The sequence below is a fragment of the Trachinotus anak genome, unplaced genomic scaffold, assembly GCF_046630095.1.
Source record: "Trachinotus anak isolate AG129_WGS33_773 ecotype Australia unplaced genomic scaffold, CSIRO_AGI_Tana_v1 ptg000004l, whole genome shotgun sequence".
NCBI lineage: Eukaryota > Metazoa > Chordata > Actinopteri > Carangiformes > Carangidae > Trachinotus > Trachinotus anak.
Window position 1 is genome coordinate 24,077,629 of NW_027273855.1, and position 19,915 is coordinate 24,097,543.

Genomic DNA, 19,915 nt, shown 5'->3' on the forward strand with positions numbered 1-19,915 from the left:
AGCCTCTGATTCCTCATCCCAAATGATGAACACGTACAGAATAATCCTTTAAAAATGACTCCAGTCCAACACCTACCTCCTTCTCAGACTTCTTGGACTCCAGCAGGGGGTGCCAGTGTGCAATTGGCTTGCGTGGGTAAGCCAGCATTTCGTTCCAGTGGTCCCTGCCAAGTCCCTCTGCACTGCATCCAACCCGCATCACACCAATAATCTCATTATGACCCACCCTGTGGGGACAAACACGCACTGTATAAAAACATCTGCCTTAACCTGACATGACATCTCATACATCACATTGTTGTTTGTAATTGCACGAAGGGGATTTTGGAATCAAAGGAGACACAAATCTGAATCCAGATGTCCTGTTGATTGATACAGTGAGTCTGCCGCTGACTGTCTCTGTGACACTTGAACTGACTCATCTCCGGGAGGCCGTCAAAGACGATCTTTGCTCTATTAAAGATGTTTGAAGTGTAAATAAAAGCAGGGTTTGTTTTTCTTGACTTAATCCTTAGGTTTTTAGTACAACCTGGTTTAATCCCGTCATAAGAAAATACAATGAACTAGGTTTCTAATCCTGGGAGTATCTGCTCCTTTTATACAACACAGTTAAAAACACACACGGATACACACACACACTCTGACCTTTAACACGCACGTTCTCGTTCTGTCAGCTGTCTGCACTGCCTCCACTTTTTCCCTTTCCTATTATAGCTTCATGTGCTGTAAACATAAAGGTAGTGCACTGCTTTTTTTCTTCTGAAGAACCAAAATTCAACTGACTCTGATTTGAACATGAGGAATAATATGAGCCTTTTTTCATGTAAAATAAACCCCAGACGTGTTTTAAACACACAGCTTTAAATAATAATTTGTTCTAATAGGTGTTTTTTACACCAAAAAAGTTCAATTATTGAAATTACATGATTCTCCTTCGCTCACATCCAAAAATCCAAACCTCTGGACACCAGAGTTCACCTACTTCATTTCAAGTTACTGTAGATTTTATTGGACCATGAGCATCTACATGTCTTTTCCACAGACAAAACTTTCCACCCTCAGCAGATCAATTTGAAAACATCAGTCTGCATAGTAATGCTCAAACATCCAAGTGACGTTGATAAGAAAAACATTTTTGAATTTAAAGCAAACTTTAATATTTAATTTATCATCCTCATCTGATGGTTTCTAGCGTTTTGCGACTGATGCTAATTTAGATATGTACTACTACACCATCACAAAAAATACCGTCACAGCTGCTCAGAGTAAAAGGTGACACCTTCAAATGTCTTGTTTTGTTCAATCAGAAGCCCCAAAACTCAAAGGTATTTCGTTTACAACCCTTTACAACAAAGAAAAACAGCAAAGTTTCTCATTTTACAGTTTGACATTTTTCTCTCTGCTTTGGCTTGAAAAAAATGACTAAAATGATTAGTTTCAGCTGCAGATTTCTATCGATCGACTAACTGAATAATCCACTAATAATTTCAGCTCTGGTTTGTACGTACAAATCGTAGTCCATGACAGAGATGTGCAGGCTGACGTGGTCCATACTGTCTGGCGGGATGTCGAAGATGATGGCCTCGTTGTAGGTGGGATTCAGAGTGTTCTTCTTTATGCTCGTCTTCTTCTTTTTCAAACGTCTCCCGTCACATATGAGCGACACTTTGACGTAGGGATCTAATGGAGGAGAGGAAAAGAATGAGAACACGGACAGAAAAAGTGACCCCCGCCATGTTTACACACTCTCGGAGTTATACGCCTTGTTTAGGAATCTGCCAGAGCAGTAATAAGCATGAAGATCAGGCTTCAGGGATTATTAAAAAAACAGAGTTTTTCTGTTTGCCTTCACTGCCACCGTGCAGATAGAGCAGTCAGTGGCCTATTTCATCAACCAGTGTGTGTGTGTGTGTGTGTGTGTGTGTTGTTTTGGTTTCTACTCAAGCATGAGACCCTGGAGGACCTGGCATCAGTAATGTGCACAAATGTAGATGAGTCGATGCCTTGTGTAAACAAAGAGGATGGGAGGCCACAGATAGCTTAAAAAGCTTGACTGAGGAAGCTTCCTGATGAATGCTGATTTCAAACTTCATCCGTCTGTGGCACATCGCCTGGTGTGATCCATTATGCCACGTTTTAGTCAGATGTAAGCTGCCCTAAATCTATAAACAACAAACAAGAGTGCTCGCTTAGCAACCCAATATGCTTGAAAGCGCAATTTTAAAGCTACGGGGTTTACGACGCTCACGCTGCAATAATGGCAGGCAGATAAACCCCCCCCCCCCAAAAAAATTCAGGGCAGTAAAATTGTGACTCACATTAAAATCGTTAAATGTCATTAAACATGAGGAGGGAAAACGTCACATTCACTCTGAATTACACCTGAACCCTGACATTTAAGGCACAATAAATGTCACGGTTTTACAAGTGATACCTGCTTTTTTTTGGGAAACGTGGAAAAGTGGAACAGCGGACTGTTAAAAAAACAGACCGCCTGCAACTATTTGCTGACAATGTCTTAATACTGCAAGTGTTGAATATTAATAACTGCTGAAATAAACAGAACGCAGCGGTGGAGAGGGCTCTCCACTGTTTGTTCATTTCATCTGACACGCTCACAATCAGATATTCAAACATTCATTCTGACTCATTTGCAGCTGCAGTGCATCCACACACACACACACACACACACCTACCTACCTGAGTATCCAGTGATGTCCATGGCCTTGAGGTTCCTGCACTTGATGACAGTAAGTGTGAGTCTGCCTGCGGTGGGCAGGTAACATAGTGAGAACATGATCTCTCCAAGGTCAACACTTTCCTGTGGACGCACACACACAGACACACACAGACGAAAAAATCTCTTTTAGTTTCACATTTATATTCAGCACACATGATCCAGAGTGATGTATGATAAGTTTAAGGTCTCTCTCAAGGTTTGTCTCTGAGATTAAAGCCTGGTTAGAGGTTAGAGCAGAGATTCAGTGAAACAGTGAAAACTTTCTCCTTCTTAAACCTCTATTATAAAACACCAAACCTATGGTGTCCTGTTGTTAAATAATGTCCCATTCCTACCACTAAACTAGCTAACTGGAGCACAGAATTAGTCAGACATGTGTATTGAAGAGGTAATATGATGCAAAATAATGCAACCTTTTCATTTGGCTTGGATAAGAACTGCGTCACGAGCCTGTGTTTTGGTAATTTTGCCTTTTCAGATCAGGAGCAGCAGGGATGCAGGCGAGTTTTGAGTTGTGTTGGAAGACAAATGGATGTTTTTTGCAAAGTGCAGTTTAGAGAATGACTTGTGTTGTCTGTATTTTGTACCAATAAAAAAAAAAAAAGTTGCACTGTTTTCAGGAAATAGAAATTTTGGAAGATATAATTTGTTGCGGAGATTGAGACAAGAGGATTGATATCACTCTCATGTCTGTGCAAAACTTTGGAGCTGGAGCCCCGGGAGGATTAGTTTAGCTTCGCATGAAGAGTCTGACAAGCAGGAGGAAACAGCTCGTCGCTATGTCATTATCTCTGCTGCTAACGGGAGGAAAGCTTTATATGGTTTGTTCAACAGACATTTTGCAAGTATCCGTAGAAGTTTTTTATGTTTTCTTATATTGATTTAAATTATTAAGTAAGTATTTTTAACATTGACTCCTGTTTTATTGCTGTTTACAACAGAAGAAAGTGAATTAAAGTGGATGATGCACAGAGCTAATAATCTACAACAGCTTTCTCCACTTTAGGTTCTCAGGCTTTTTGTCAAACATTAGCACTGTCAAGACAAGACTGTTTGTAAAGATGGACGTGGCCTCCGTTGGTTTCTGAAGAGCAGTTTTGAAGCTCGGAGTGGGCTGCTCACCCGTTGCTATCTTGGCAGCACCTGACTCCGCTGAACTCCCCTAGAAATGGACAAAGAGGTGGGGCGTGTGTGGAGCCTAGACTTCGGTGAATGCACGTTTGTGGCAAGAATACTCTCATCCACCTGTCACTCAAAGCAGCCACGCCCTCAATTGTGTATAACTTTAAGCATTAATAAAATGTAAACAGGTGAGTTATATATAAATTCACCCCCATACAGTCGTCATGAGGGAGGAAATTAGCTCTACAGACCAAAACTGTTTTTTGTGCCGGGCTGTGAACATTTTCATTTCTGCTGTAAAGTTGGACATTTTATTGGAGTCTGTGGGGATTGACTCACTTTTGGAACCAGCCTCAAGTGGCCATTTGAGGAACTGCAGGTCAAAGTTCAACAAAGCTGATCTCAATGAGAAAAATGTGCTCAGATTTATTTATTTCAGCGTGCAAAACCATCTGTTGCAATTATTCCATTGGATTTAATTGATTTTAACACAAAATTCTCATTTAATTTGTACACAGACTGAGATGTAAAAACAAACTGTGGTTTTCTACGATCAGACAAATAAGATACGTGTTAATGAGTGAACTCTAGAGGTTGTGGTATGTGGCTGTTTTAACAGAGTCAGTCTGGCTGCTTCCCTCAGCCTCCAGCTCCATAATGAATGCACAGACATTAGATCGATCTTCTCATCCAACTTTTGGCAAGAAAGCAAATATGGCTATTTCTCAAACTGTCCAACAATTTCTTTAAAGAAAACTCAAAGTCCTACTTTAAGGATTATTTATCTTTTGCTGAGAGAAAAAAAGCATCATGAGATTCTTAATCAATATATATAATGACCTCAGGACCTGATACTTAAACATTAAGTTGTAATAAAAAGAAATATTGGTCATAAAGTACGCTCATTCAAACAGAAAATGTGTTTGGATTTTTTCTGATGCACCTGTCAAATGCAAAGTTAAAGGAGCCTCAAGTCAACAACAGTAGAGAACTATTCAAGTGAGAAAAGGAAGGTGAACAACTGGGCTTCACCTCAAGTCCTAGATCCAGCTGTCAGGATGTCACTGAGGCGTTGATGGTCTGACTCTGAAGTTAAAGCTGATCTTCTCTATGCGTCCACCAAACAGAAAATGTCCTTGTTCTCATCGCAGTTTTCAAAAAGTATAAATTCTGATTATGTCTCCAGATGATCATCATCATTCAATAAAAGAGGATATTAAATTTACAGCTCAGTACTTTGACATAATATAAACCAATTTCCCACGTAATTAACGGGTGAGTAAGTCTCAGTACAGCCTTGTATCGTCATCCAAGCATGTTTTCTTTACTTTTGAGACAAAAACTTTCCCAGCACAACCTTTCTACCAATTAAAACATGAGCTTTCACTTGTGTAGCGACAGCCCCCTCTGAGATAAGAGTCTCAAGGGGAATGAGAGTCCTGTTATCTGTCCCGTGTGAGTCCTTAGCCCCATCCTAGAAGCAGTATTAAGGTCGCACAGACCCCTAATCACTCTGAATGAGCTTGGTGAGAGCCCCTCTGATTGGCAAATCCCAACACGTCTGTCTGAGTGCAGCAGTCTTAATGTCTCTTCGCACACACGCACAGCTGCGACTCAGCTTTCTCTGCTGTGGAAGTGAGGGATTTCGTTTGAAGGGTGTGAAGGTTCAGCCATAACGTGAGAGCACAGCAGAAGCCCCAAGTGTTGCAAAAGCATGAAGCCACACCTTGATTGTCGTCGTAGAAACACGGGCTGTTTTGGTGCCAGTCGGTATCACCTGTGCTGTATTAACCATTTTTTATCCACAGTGGCGGCCTATTGATGAGTCAACCAGTTTGGTCCAGACTAAAATATATAACAACTACTGGATTGCCACAAAATGTTATTGTTCCCAAAGGATGAATCCTCCTTTGCAGCGCCACCCTAACGTTGACCCTTTTGCCTTATAGTGAAATATCTCAATGACTATTGGTTTCTCCAGTACTTATGACTTCATAGTTTGCAACATTACTTTTATATTTAAATCACAAATAAATATAACCTTTTATTATTTCAGTCTTTCATTATTTAGCCTTTTATTATAAAAAAAAGTCATTTGTTTGAGTAGCTTAATAGTTTTCCACTTTATCCAGCATATTTTCACTGCAGCCATGAAACTGATTCTGATGCTCAAAGCATTTATTTATGTGTTAGTTCCTCCTTTTAGTTATTATTATTATTATTAAATTAATATTAATATTATTTCATTTGTCTTGAATTTTTTGTGTATTTGTGTAATTATTAGAAATAACTTATTTTTTATGCAGTCAACAAGAAGACAGAGGGTATGTATATCTACCGCCTTAGGGAGTTGTGATTAAAAAAAAAATTTTTTAAATCTAGCAACATGTTTTTATATAAACGCAGCTTAATGATATGTGATCCAAGCTGCTGGAAAGACCTTCAAATTACAGTAGCCACCTGTGTTTTCACATCATCCTTAGGGCAATTAAACAATTTTACTGAAGCTGAGCTATGTCAGTTGAGAAGAATTTCCACTATATGTCTGCGTGTGCGTTCAGCCAATTCCAATTTGCGTTTCAGGTCTTTGGATTTACCTGAGACTTGACTGGGATTTTGTTCAAAAGACTTAAAATCAGCTCTGTGCTAAACTAAGATGGTAAACATTTGTGGTTTTGAGTTAAATCTCTCAGCAACTTATTGGACGGATTATCATGAAGTTTGGTTCAGACATTTGTGTCCCTCACAGAATAAATGAGTTTTCCCCCAGCAACACCATCAATCTAGAAGTTCACTGTGTCTAATACTGCACTTTGCTCTTAGCACCAATTAGCATTAGTTTAAACACTCTGATTTATGAGCCAATACCTGCAAAACTCAGCTGTACTTTGTGTTTCGCTTTAGCAAGTGTTACCATGGTAAGAGGCTAAACTTAGAGGGTGAATATGATATACAGTATACTGTTAAACATTAGCATGTTAATATCAGCATTTAGCTCAAACAGTCTAAAAATCCACTACTAATTACTTACTAGTCTTTTTTTGTGATCACATTCACATTGCTTCTATCTGTTGAACATCACGGACGCCTTATTACAAAGAATAACTACCTCCTAGTTTTTAGTCCCTTCCACAGTTGCTGAACAATCTCCTCTCTGCATGTAAAAACCTTCACAGAACAAGTTCGTCTAGACTGAACACACACGAGAAATGGTCTGAAGTCAATGTAAACTAGTCTCCTTCAGAATTTTGATCTAACGCTTGAAGGTTGCTGTTATTGACGAGCGTCTCTCCTTGATCTATGAACTGAGGAAAGCTGCTGGCTCTGTCTTCCCTCCTCCCTCGACTCGATACTGCCGACTTCTTCACTCATTAAGCTGCACAGTGTTTTTAAAACAGCGTCTTTATCCTACCCAAGAGTTTCATTACTCATCACTTTATAGCTGTTTTTTTTGTTGGTTTTTTTTTTGTTTCCACTGACACACCACCATCTGTGCATTCTTTATGTTGCCAGTCTTGAATTTAATGCGAGCAAGGGACTTTGTCACAAAATCATTTGGCGGTTCGATAAAGTTTGTGTGCCAAGGAGAGAGCCCCTGCGTTTCTGCCTCCTAAGCAATAACGTTGAGATTATTGAACAATCCTTGAAGAAGCTCAAGTTCAACAGCTGGAGGAGGAGGGTGGGAGCAGACTGTCTGATATAAGAGCGCTGGGGAGGTGATAAAGTGATGAGGGCTCAGAGGTGCCTAACATGCTGCCAGAGACAAGGCACACTGAGTTCCTGAAACTGGCCCCTGGACAAGTAACAATGTCAACAGAGAAACAATTGTATGACTAAGCTGTGAGGCAGAAATATCTTTTTATATTTGAAGTGCTAGTCCCTTTATGTATTTTAATAAGTGACAATTATGTTTCTGAACTGATCTGGTTCTTAACAATGCATTCGCTGTTTGATGCATTTGTAGTGATTAGTTTCACATCACAGGGCTGTAGGTGGGACTTTAATTTCCCTCAATACCCCCCTCACCCTCACATTACCCTTACCCCTTTAAAATCTTTGACCAAATGCTTTTCTCTTAATCTTTTCTTGTTGATTGGCTTTTAATTATTCAGTTCAGTGTATATGTATGTATATTTTCTGTGTATTTGATTAATGAACAATATCATGTTCATATTGTAATTAAATAACAATATAAATAAATAACAAAAACAAATAGTTGAAATGATCGCATCCATTTGACAGTATTTCAGGCACCACTGCACTCTGTCTTACAGAAGGACTCATATTAATTTACAGTGATGATGATTTAAATGCATCTGCTGAGTGTTCACTTAAAATTATTTACATTTTAAGAATCGTTCGTCCAAGTATTCAGTTTGCTCTAGTTGATAAAATCATCAAACAGACAGGTGTCATCTGTGATTATGAACCTTTTTTTTTTTTTTTTTAACAGAACATGTTGACCTGTCGTAGCAGGAAAAGCTCAGGTGAAAGTGATTTCGTTAACAATGACTCAGATCAGTCTATTGTCCCAGTGCCAGTGAGCCAGCAAGGACAACAGCGGGACCCTGGAACCACCTAAATGAAATACAGTGGTTTTTAATTCTGTTGGACTCATATTATCACCTTTTGTTCTTTCAGCTGGCTGCTAGTGGACACAGCTGAATTTAGAGCTCATGCATAGCAGCACTGAGGTGTTGAGCTTCTGTTGAACAGAGAAAGAGCGCTGACATCTGTTTGAGTGCTTTTCCTTTTTGGAGCGACCACACGCAACACAACTGGGACAGGAAGTCGAAGAAGATGAACACAGCTGATGAGGTAAGGCCCCATACAAGCCCACATTTCCTTCCTTTAGTCGTTAATGAAGTGAAGTCTGTGAGCTTGGCAGCAAAACTCAAGACTCTCACTGCACTCACAACACGTATCCAACACACCCTCACTGTGTCCCACTGTCCCTTCGGAGGCTGCATTTGAAGACAGATTGTGTCACAGTGGTGCAACAAGGCTGTCCCAATTCGAAAGGCTCCTTTAAATGCAGCCTCCTTCATGTCATTCATAATGTGATTGAAATGATGAAATGAAATGAAGTAATATGGTAACAAACAACACCAACAGGGAGCCTGTGGAGTTCAACAACTAATAGTGCAACTGTTAAAAGGTCCTTAAAACCTCATATTTTTGTAAAAAAAAAAAAAAAACAAATAAAAAAAAAAGTAAAGTGTTTTCAAGGTTGCTGGGCAACAGAAGCAGTGCACCCTTACACCCTTTTTCCTCTAAAATTAATGAGTGTAACCTGTTTTTTTAAATGTTACAGTCAGAAAGTGGTTTGAAAATTTGCAGGTTCACCTGGATTCTGTGTTTACATCAATGCCAATCCGAGCCAAGGCCAGTATATACCGGCGTCTACTGCAGAGTCATTTGACCCGGGTGTGAACGCCGATTGAACCCTTTTCCATTGCTGATGAAAGCCTGATGTTAGCGGGTGTTAGCGGGTTTTTTAACCAGTGGAAAAGGAGCTATAGACTGCTCCTGATTTGGGACACAGGTTGTTTCAGCCATCAGTGCTCTACTCATTCTCCTGATGTCGCCACACTACACACCCTTCGCCCTAACGTCCACCTGGAGGGTGTAGAGATTTGCTTCCATCCTCGGTGGGGAAGTCAGTATCCACTCCCTGCTGAGCTGATCTGGATGTTCCCTTGTGGAGAGCAACTAGGTCAGAGCCTAGGCGCCAAACATTAACACATAATCTGTACATATTGTACACATCATTATCTTGTCCATATGACTCGGCCATCTGAACTAATTTTTCTTTCATTCGCACTTTGTTAGAGAGAGACCATCACCTAGACACTAATGACGATCTGATTTCCAGTCATTCATGTAACACAATGGAGTGACGGAGCACCGCGGTTCTGAGACATCTGCTCTCTGCATTATGTCCAATTTTTTCTAAAATACAGACAACTCACTTTGCCCTGCCTCATTTGAATGAACCTGAATGAATGAATGAATTAACTGTCAGAGTGATGGTGGTTACAGAGCCATAACAATATAATACTGAGTCTAGAGGAAACAGAAAAAAGCCAATGGATTCTTACACTGGTGGCATATTGGATGTCCCTCCATATGTTCGTCTCCCTGGAGAGGTCAGACAGCTCAAACAGGTTCTCCAGCACCACCTCCCCGATCATATCGTGACGTGAAAACCTGTCAAAGTCAAAGACGCTCATGTGGAGCTTCCTGACTGCCAGCTCATCGTAAGGCACAGGGAACTGGAAGCTCTCGTTGAACGTGGGGTTGAGAGTTTTCCGGTGGACGCGGGTCTGGAACTTCTTGCGGTCGGGCAGCAGGTAGATCTTCACGTAAGGGTCGGATGTACCGCATAAGTCCTTGGCGGGCAGGTCCACCGCCTTGAGGATGTTGACTAAGAGGGCTTCGTTTTCGTAGTCGTACTTGAGGGAGAAGTTAATCCTGCCACAGTTTTTGCTGCCATTCTTGGATGACTCCTCTGACTCCAGGGCCTTCTGTTGGTAGAGCTCCGGCTGGATGCGGCCAATGCTGGTGGGCTTTTCCTCTTTGTCCACCACATAGTCGTTCCCCAGGTCTAGGCTGCCTACCTGCATCTGCCTGGGCAGGTGTCTTTTGAATGAATTGTGCCTGCAGGGACAGAAAAGACAGGAAGAAAGACAGGGAAGAGTGAGGAGTGAGAGGAGGTAGCTGCGGTTTGTGCCGAGGAGCAGTGGTGAAGACGAGCAGGGAAACTCTGTGAGGTTTTGAATTTAATGGCTCCGGCACACCGAGCTGACCTCAAAGGAACTAGCACTGACAAAGGAGCGACTGATTGTGTCACCTCATGTCCCCTCACATCTGCTGTGAAGGTTGCAATTGATCAGACAAAGACAACAGCCAAAGCTATTTTAGTTATTTCCTGAAGAAACAACTAATGGCCTGAGGCTTATATTTATATTGCTTTTAAAAATGCATGAAAACAATTACCTTAGAAAGCTTGCCTGCTCTCATGCCGCTGATTTGCATGTGTCACTTTTTGAAAAGCTTTTCACTTAGATTGTCTTTTGTGTGAGGAATAAGAAAATACTGTAAAAGGGTGTAGGTGAAATAAAAGATAGAGGCCAAGTCCGGGTGAAGTTGCACTAACATTACCCTGTGAGCGATGATTTGCTGTGTCAGGACCCTAAACAGGAATTTTCTGCTGCTTTAATTACAGAACAAATGTGCATTTAAAGGACAACTGCATACATGAGCAGAATAGAGTAGTGATGTTCACTTAACGTGCAGTGATTTTTTTCCAACTATGTTCCATTAATTCTCATGAAGAAGCCATCACATATAATTAGCTTTACCATAATGACCTGTGAAGAGATGCCTCAAAGGCAAAGAGCAACACGATCTACAGTATTTATTATAATTAACTTTGTAGATGCCAAATTGCCCAGATAGAGAATATCTACCCTCATTAGTGATACGTTGAGGGTATTTGGTGCCTCCACGTGATGCTGTGTCTCAAATTCTGCTTATGCGTGCATGGATGCATGTTTGTGTGTGTCCGTGAGCACATTTACACATGGATAACCCCATCACACAGTACATGCAGTGTATGTGTCTAACCGAGTGGAGGAAGCCGGCTCAGTGGTTTGTCTCTGCATGCGCTGCGTGCGGCGCAGGAAGTGCTCCCTCATGGAGAGCTGCACATCAGTGGGGATGTCGGGAGATGTATGGCTTATCTTCACCGCCGCCTCCAGGAAACCCATTGAGCCCACGGGGTCCTTCACCTTCTCTGTCGCCATGGTGACTGGCGGCTGCTGGGAGCTGGGCAGCAGGAGAGGCGACTGGAGCTGGCTGTGCTCTGGGCCACAGGCAGGGGCGAGGGATGGACTGGGGAAATGGGCCTTAGTCCGCCAAGGCACCCAGCACAGCTTCCAGGAGACGAATGTAAGAAGACCCAGCAGAGCCAGGCTACAGACCACAAACACACCAAGCAGGAGGCCAAAGGTAGCGTCTGGTGGCGAGCCACAGGGACCAGAAACAGAGGATCACACAATATGGACAAACAGATGGTGATCACAAGGGTGAGAGAGGAGAGACGGAGGGAGACATTCTATTAGAACATGATTTTTCAAACGGCCCTGTGCTAAATCAGTGGTTTTTATGTAAGACTGAAGTCAGTGAGCCAAACGTACTGAGAGATGTGCTTCATAAATATTAAAGTAACCTCCATTAGTCTTCAGTTCAGCCAAAGGATAAGAAAAGCACAGTAGCATATAATGTAAACATAATTCAAATGTGGGTCTGGTATGCAGTCATGCACACTCACATCTATATACATAATTTTTTCACCATAGAGGTAAAAGTAATTATAGTCTAACAAATGATAAGAAACCAAACAATATGATATGTTTGAATTTAAAAAATGACTCATGGGAATAAATCTGTGGTGTCAGAGGGTTTCCTCTGGGATTTTTACCATGAAATGGATAAAAAAGCACCCAGCACAGTCAAACTCATTTATTTTCTCATATTTTGAATAAGCTTCCCGGGGAACAAGCGGCGCACAAAGACCTGGAGACGAATGCTGACAAGCACTCTGCAAGGATTCATGGGGACTGAGGGACAAAAGAACAAACACAGAAAACACACAGCACTGTGTCTCTGGCTTTTGCCTTTGGGATGCTCACCAGAGTCACTCCACTCCTGATGTAACATAAACATATTTCACCAGCTGATACTCAGTGTTTTCCATACACGAAGTTTCAGCTGGGACTGAATTAAATTCTCTAAATTTTGCTGGAATTTTCTTTGCTGTGCAGTCTGATTGCTCTGATTTATCTACAATAACCCACATTGAGAAGCGTCTGTGGCCTCACAGAGAATCCCTGAACTCCCGTCTCCACAAAACACTTAAGAGATAACAGGAAGCCGCTTCAGGGCACATTGGATCAGCTCTTTTCTCATATCTACTTGGCTCAACCTTTAAAACACGAGCATCAACAAGCCTGCAGGTGACGTTGTGCTTATTCAGGGTCAGGTTTTCAGAGAATTCATTATTTAACTGGGGAATCAGATGACTTGTGGTCTTTGGCAGTGGTGGAGTGAGTAAAAGTCATAACGAAAAATATTCTATTACAAGTAAAAGTCCTGCATTAAAAATCTTTACTCAAGTACTGTACTTGAAAGCTGTTTTAATACAATTGTACTTTACTGGAGTGTTTCTGTTTCTTGAGTGTTTTCTATTTCTTTATACTTCTGTTTCGCTCCAATGCATCAACCATATTTTACAGCTTTACTTATTAGTTACTAAAACCCAACATCTGCTAAACATCTGCTAAACGTCTCAATGTCAATTAGCCAACACTGGGATTTTCATCTGATGTCTGTCTGTCATTAGAGACGTTACAGTCCAACATCTTTCTGACATTACATTGACGCCTGGTGCCTCCTGGGATCCTGAGACCCTTTGAAGGACCCCCAAATATGGACCCCCAATGAATAACAGTTTGAACCTTCACTTAAATAGCAGTTTGAATGCAGGACTATGGTGGGTAACCTAGAGTGAGTTGATTTGACCTATTTTATAAACTGTTGGGCAGTTTAATCTGCAGAAATTCTGCATATTTTATAAAGTCATGTTGTGTCTTGTGTAAAATCTTAATCCTCATAGTAAAATGTTACTTCCTTCTAAAAGTTAGTAGAGGACTATAAGTGGTATAAAATAATAATACTCAAGTAAAGTAAATTCTACCACTGGTCTTGGATGGTCTTGAAATTGTCTTAACTCATTTGCATGAATAGTTGTGACAAAAAACTGCTTTAATGTTTAAACCATTCCTTCATAAAAACTCATGCTGCACAAGTTAAGAGCTTTCATGTTCAAAATTCAAAATAAATGGAGTGTCCACGAAGGCGAATTCACAGCTTAGGCAAGCAGTAGACAGGATTTCAAGTCTGGAGGATTTATGCCTGAGGAGGATTTCTCAGCTGTCCACGGCCCTGGCCTCTCCGTGTCATGTGAAATTTCACAGAGCTCTTCGCAAAGCTTCATCTTGACTGGACTGTCGCTGGCTGACTCCTCATCCGCCGTCACGGCAAATCGAAGCCGACCCTGCGCCGTGCACTGAAATACGCCTGTAAACACACTGTGGTGACAATCTGTCGCTAAGAAAATGCGTCAACAGGTCAGAAATTTGTGTTTGAGTGGAGTATGTGACTGTGGCTTACTGAGCAGCAGCACGCTTCAGAGTGAGGTAACCACTACGGCAGGAGTTTACACAGTCTGAGAGAAAGGGCTCAGTCATGTCCAAGTGGCTGATGTTCAGGGAGTTTTAGTCTTTGACTTATATTTGCTGGATACTGAAACCATTCTCTAATGCTTTGATGGACATAAACAGGAAGTACACTGTTGCCATGGATTCATTAAGTTACAGTAAGCTAGTGCTACAACTTGAGCCCTGTTGATTAGCCTACATTTGTTGACATTTCGGCAATGTAAGCATATTTAATGCGTGCAGCATTTTCTATTCACAGCTCCTATTTGCAGTGTGGACTTAATACTGAACAAAACTGGCTTTGTGGATGTTTATTTTCAATGGATCTCAAGATAATGATATGTTCTGAAAGTGTAAATAATATTGCATCTATAAATGTGTGTATGATGTCAGTGTGTTCAGATTTGACTGAGTTATGACTCAGAGAGTATCTGAGTATAAATTATAGCGCAAATTGTGGCGCCAAGTGTTTTGAAGTACCTTAATAGCCTCCATGAACTGTGTGTAACAAACCAAAACACAGTTGCGAAAGGTCTGTGTTTCCATTGAGTGATGTTATGTGAATGAAGCTGGGTTTTCTCCTCTCACAATGTCATTCCAATTAAACATGGTGACGGATATCCAGCATCTGTAAGTGTTGGGACGGTGATTTCAATGACATCCACTGCAATAGCTGTTGTAGCACATAATCGAAGGCGACGAGGGTATCCATGATGACAGAAAAGCACACCCCTTATATCTGGCAGGGGCTTCGTGTCAAGGATTTTTGGGAGATAATAGTCTGTAATGTTTTTGATGTCATGTGACTACTCATGTCAGAAATATTGCTTTGTCGAATGGTCTGAAAAACCACCTCATGTGAGCGTATAAATCTTTTTGCGACATTTGGGAGTTTTTTCAAAAATCATGTTTCCAATACTTGTTTCTTAGATTACAATGTCAAATGGTGCATTTAGCAGGTTAATGGAGTCTCTTAGTAAATCAGCCAAATCACCAGGCTAAACTACAAAAACTAACTTCCCTTTGTTTTACGAGCACCTGCATGCACCAGGTCTGCACTGCAGTAAAATCAAAAATAACTGTGAGCGAAGTGGCAAACATGCGAGCTGGAGTGTTTGTGCAGTGACCTTTCGTTCACATCGCAGCTGCAAAATTACACCGCTGCTCCACTGACTGTCACTTATTGAACTTATGCTCTCTCTGTAGATAACTGATATAAAAAGAGGAAGAAACCGAGATTTTAATTCCCGATTGTTTCTATGGTAATTGAAGTAGTTGGATCTGAACCGTGCTACTGACACCTGTCTAGTTTGGTGTGATAAGGTTAATGAGAGAACTCCAGCTCTACAGTGGCTTCATTACACTACAGTGAGTTATTTCTTCCACAGTGACAGAAAAATATAGAAGTGTGACATGTTGCTAATTTCTCATTCCTCCCAGTCTCTGCCTTCTAGTGTTGAGAGATATACTGTATATGCAGAGAGCTAATGATGCAGCGATAGTGAGACTGAGACAGAGAGCCGGGTGTGAACATTAAAGAAATAGAGAGTGAAAGAAAAGCCATTGTTCTTCCTCCCCAGACAGATGGGCAATGGAGCAGAGCTGTGTGAACGTATTACTCCCATCAGGCTCAACCTACCCTGACAGCGTGAGACTAGGCTGACCTCGGGGTTTAGCACACGTTTAATGATTGTACCCACACCATGAAAGAGTGGACTATCACTATCCTGCAGTCAATCAAAAGTGTCTTTTTGGGCTCTCTCATGCTAAAAAAAACCCTTTTTACAATCAATACTTCAGAGGCTGATTCAATCTCACTGTAAAGCTCTTTCAGGGCAGGTGCAAAGGGCATGGAAATGAGGCACCGCTGTGCTGAGAGACGGGTATTTAATTTTTAAAAAAATGAAACATCCAGGTATTGACCTCTGAGCTGGGTGACTTGCGTGAGTGCAGTGACAGCTCCAGCGCTCTAAAACACGATGTGGCATCCTTACCCTTTCCCACAAGCTGAACCACATCGAGCCCTGTCGCATGCAACCAGTGGCCACTCTCCTGGCTGCCATGTTTCAGTGCGATGTTTGTTGGATTCAGTCGTGAAGTCGAGCAGCAAGTTTCTTTTTGGTCCCACCACAGCAGGGCCTGGCTGTGTAATATCAGGTGTTTCTGAGAGCACACAAATTTAATTAACGTTTGTTTTGAAGTGGAGTCAGAGAGTAAAGTGAACCCCGGGGGCTTTTTCTTTTTTTTTTTTCCCTCGTCAAGTGCTTTCAAATCTTACCTGGTTTCCATGGTAACCTGGTCATTAGAGAGGATGTGCAATCTCTCTGTTTGCTGTCATGAATTGACTCATCTTCAGCAGGAAAAGTCCACCGAAACTCAAGCTACTACGCCCGGATAATAAAGACATCAAAGTGCTGTTTGCAATGAGGACGCCACCTTGCACAAGCTGTCGTCTGAAGTTTGATGGGGACACGTTGTAGGGTTTGGTACGCTGAGGTGAATACAGCAACTTTATATTTTATATTGTTATGTGAGGGACTGTATGTATTATTCTTTCTGCCCTTGGGAGAGATGTAGCTGGTTTATTTCAGCCTTCCCTCCCATACACATCTGTAATATATGTGCATATATTAAAAGTCTATTTACATATAAAATGGAAACATATGTAAAAAAATAAAAATAAAAAAAATAACTGTAGGAGCAGTTATAATATATATAATATATGAAACTGGAACAATGACATATACGTTTTATATACTATACAAATTTTACATTGTTATGAACTTATATCTTCATATATCCAGAGGATGTGTATTTAATAATATATCCCCTTACAGGTGACATATATGGCAACATCAGTCTAGATATAGGGACATATATCATATATTACATATTTGTATGGGCTTGCAGTAAAAAATGTGGCAATAGCACAATCGACCAGTAGCCAATAGAGTCAATGTCTCAGAGAAAAAACGCAATGCACTGGGTCACTGGATATAATTGATTACACATAATCTCCACCAGCAGTATTTCCCACCTTCACAACAACGAAGTAAACATGAAATGTGTCAAGTAAAATTAACCCACAATAACAATCAAGGTCGCACATGCAGCAACAGTTTCTATGTGGACATTTTAACTATTTAGAAATGAAGCAACTTGCTAGAAACCCATGAGATTACCATCAATTAATCAATATTATTAATCAGCCACACGGGATCATGAGCTCATAAGCCTGTTTAGATTTTAAAGCATAACAATGTGACAAATTTTCCCTCCAAAGTCATCAGTCTGCTCCTCTATCAGCTGTCACTGAAGAATGGATCCAACAGTGTGATTGTCGATTATCTAGCTAATGAGCGTTAGTAGTAATCTGATGTTCTTAATGTGAGAGGCATGTCATAAACCAACTAGATTATTTTGTTGAGTTGACACTAGATATATCTGCTATAGGACTGGAACTTCCACAGCAGTGGAGTCGAGACACAACAGCAGCAACATCCTGCTCTTTTTGGTTCGGGGACGCTCCAACATCTCCAGCCAAACTTTTGTTAGACAACATTATGTTTGCCAAACTCACCATTTGTTCCTCATCCTCAAATCCTTTTCTCTTGAAAAAGGATTTGAGGATTTGAATACAAACATTAAAGCATGAATCTAACTACTGTGGTACTCGTCCGAGTATGTTTTTCTACAGTGTGCTTACAGACCATCTGAGGGTGATGTTAGGACTTATAGGCTAACAGTGCTGCTGCTGTATTTTCATGTCTTTTACATGATTCATAATCGACATGACTTCTTTCTTTGGTCACTTTAGCCTTAGTCTATTAACATTGTATGAATCTGCCATGTGCATATGGAAGACACTCTTTACTGGATTTTAATTTTCAATTTTATCGGCTGGAAACATGAAAAAGTCAGCTGCAGACAGACTTCTCACCCAGCTCAGAGTTTTAGTATTAGCATTCGCTTTCACTAGCTAGTTACAGCTAATAAAATCAGACAACAAAATTCAGAGCTGTCAGCTAGAAACAGAAAACCGCTTTTATTTACTTGCAAGGACCCATTGTTTCAAACATTACTGTGGATTCTTATGGTAAATCGTAATCTGCATACTTGAGCTTCTTGATGGAAACCTACTGCCTCAAATTCTGCTGGAGGCATCTCTCCCAGCACAGTGTTTAAAAATGCAGTGGAGCTTCGAGTGACGGAGGCTTAGTATTGTGGCTATAGTGAGCGATGCTTGGGATCAGTGGACACAGTGGGGGGACAGACTGACTTAGGGGCTACTGCTTGACTCTGTATCTCTGCTAGAAAGAGGTGTCAGATGGAGCTTTTGACAGTTACCAGAAGCACATTTATGGCCCTTTGTGGGCACCTGTGTTGTAGCAGAGACAGCAGCTCGACTGTGAGAGTAACTGTAGCTGTGGCCCTTCTGTTTCTCACAGTTAATGCTTGTCTGCCCTAAATATCTTGATACCAACAGCTACGTATGAGCAAGCAGCAATCTCCAAGGTTAAAAAGTGAAGCCAACACAGAAGTGCCAAGATGGCAACAGTGAAGCAGCCTGCTTCAAAACCACTCTTCAGAAACCTATAGGTGATGTCACAGAGGCTACGTCCATTTTTATTTACAATCTATGTGTGTGAGGCACAAACTGGGATTATTGTGCATTGTTTGCCCATTTGTACTTCATGTGGGTGCGTATTGGACATAGACCTCAGGCTGAACATATAAGCAAATTTTGCACATAAAAAACAGACACACCCAATATGTGTTTGGTGGAAAGAATCACTTGTATTAACATCATATACCAAAAAGGACCTTTGTGATTTACAGCACAAAAAAATGTAATTAGCGTGTTGTTCCTCTTTAAGTCTTCACGTTATAACAATTAAAGGAGTTGAATCAGTGTAGTATTGTTGTACTGGGTGTTGCAAGTCAGGTGGAAGGTCCAAAGAAAATATTTATAACTCTTGGAAGGGCATCACTGAAATATAAGATTCAGCAGCCCTCCACACAAAGATAATAACTTCCGTATAGTCTCCAACTGCTCTCAGTGATCAATAGCAATAAAATGACTGCTATGTCATGTTGGCAACTGTTGGCCTTGTTTACGTAAAGGCTGATGTCTGAGATGGTGGTGAGTGTTGGTGCTGTCTATGCCCTGTAACCTACAATTACTCATGCTTTCTGCCTGTCCCACACAGCTATGACGTCTGATAAGTCTGCAGAAACAAGAGGAGAGCTGCTATAAATATATCAAAGTAGAAAGTTAAAAGTGAAATTTCTGTCTTTTGAGATTTCAATCATATCTCAGTGATTAACTCTCTTCAATTTCTCTGACAAAATTGTGGTGAAGCACCTACCAGCATCCACAGATACACTCTTTTTTTTCATCCTGAATATTAAGTGTAAGAGGATCATGTACAGCTGACTTGTTATTCATGGCTACAATTTCCAAAGAAAATTTAACTGGTTCAGGAATAGTTCACTTTAATCAACGACCAATGACATCTCATGAAATTGGAAAAGTGCACAACTGATTTCAGCACAAAATAGGCTTTGTAGTTCACTACAATCTGCTTAAATTGTAAATGTTTCCCAAACACACTTGTTTCAAAGCTGTCAGTACTGCCTCCTCTGTCTTCTTTCCCTAAAGGGGGGGAAATAATACGCTCTAATCTTGATGTGGGTACCTCAGCCATTTCTGGATTTCTGTATCCCATGGTGTCTTTTTCAGAGCGATCAGAAAATCCCATAATCCCCC

General features: G+C 40.9%; 1 protein-coding gene and 1 long non-coding RNA gene across 2 annotated transcripts in view; one reads left to right on the forward strand and one right to left on the reverse strand.

Moving 5' to 3' along the window:
* Positions 1–19,915, reverse strand: part of syt6a (synaptotagmin VIa) — a 65,721-nt gene that overhangs the window by 5,795 nt on the left and 40,011 nt on the right. The window contains exons 2-6 of the mRNA XM_071477295.1: positions 11,492–11,882; positions 9,964–10,522; positions 2,701–2,821; positions 1,509–1,680; positions 77–227 (exon numbers count right to left, since the gene is read on the reverse strand). Of these exons, the coding sequence (XP_071333396.1) occupies positions 77–227; positions 1,509–1,680; positions 2,701–2,821; positions 9,964–10,522; positions 11,492–11,882 (1,394 nt within the window). The remainder of the gene's footprint in view (positions 1–76; positions 228–1,508; positions 1,681–2,700; positions 2,822–9,963; positions 10,523–11,491; positions 11,883–19,915) is intronic.
* On the forward strand, positions 11,819–13,740 carry LOC139621076 (uncharacterized). Its single transcript, XR_011690926.1, has 2 exons — positions 11,819–11,952; positions 12,413–13,740. It is a non-coding gene; the product is annotated as an uncharacterized lncRNA (long non-coding RNA).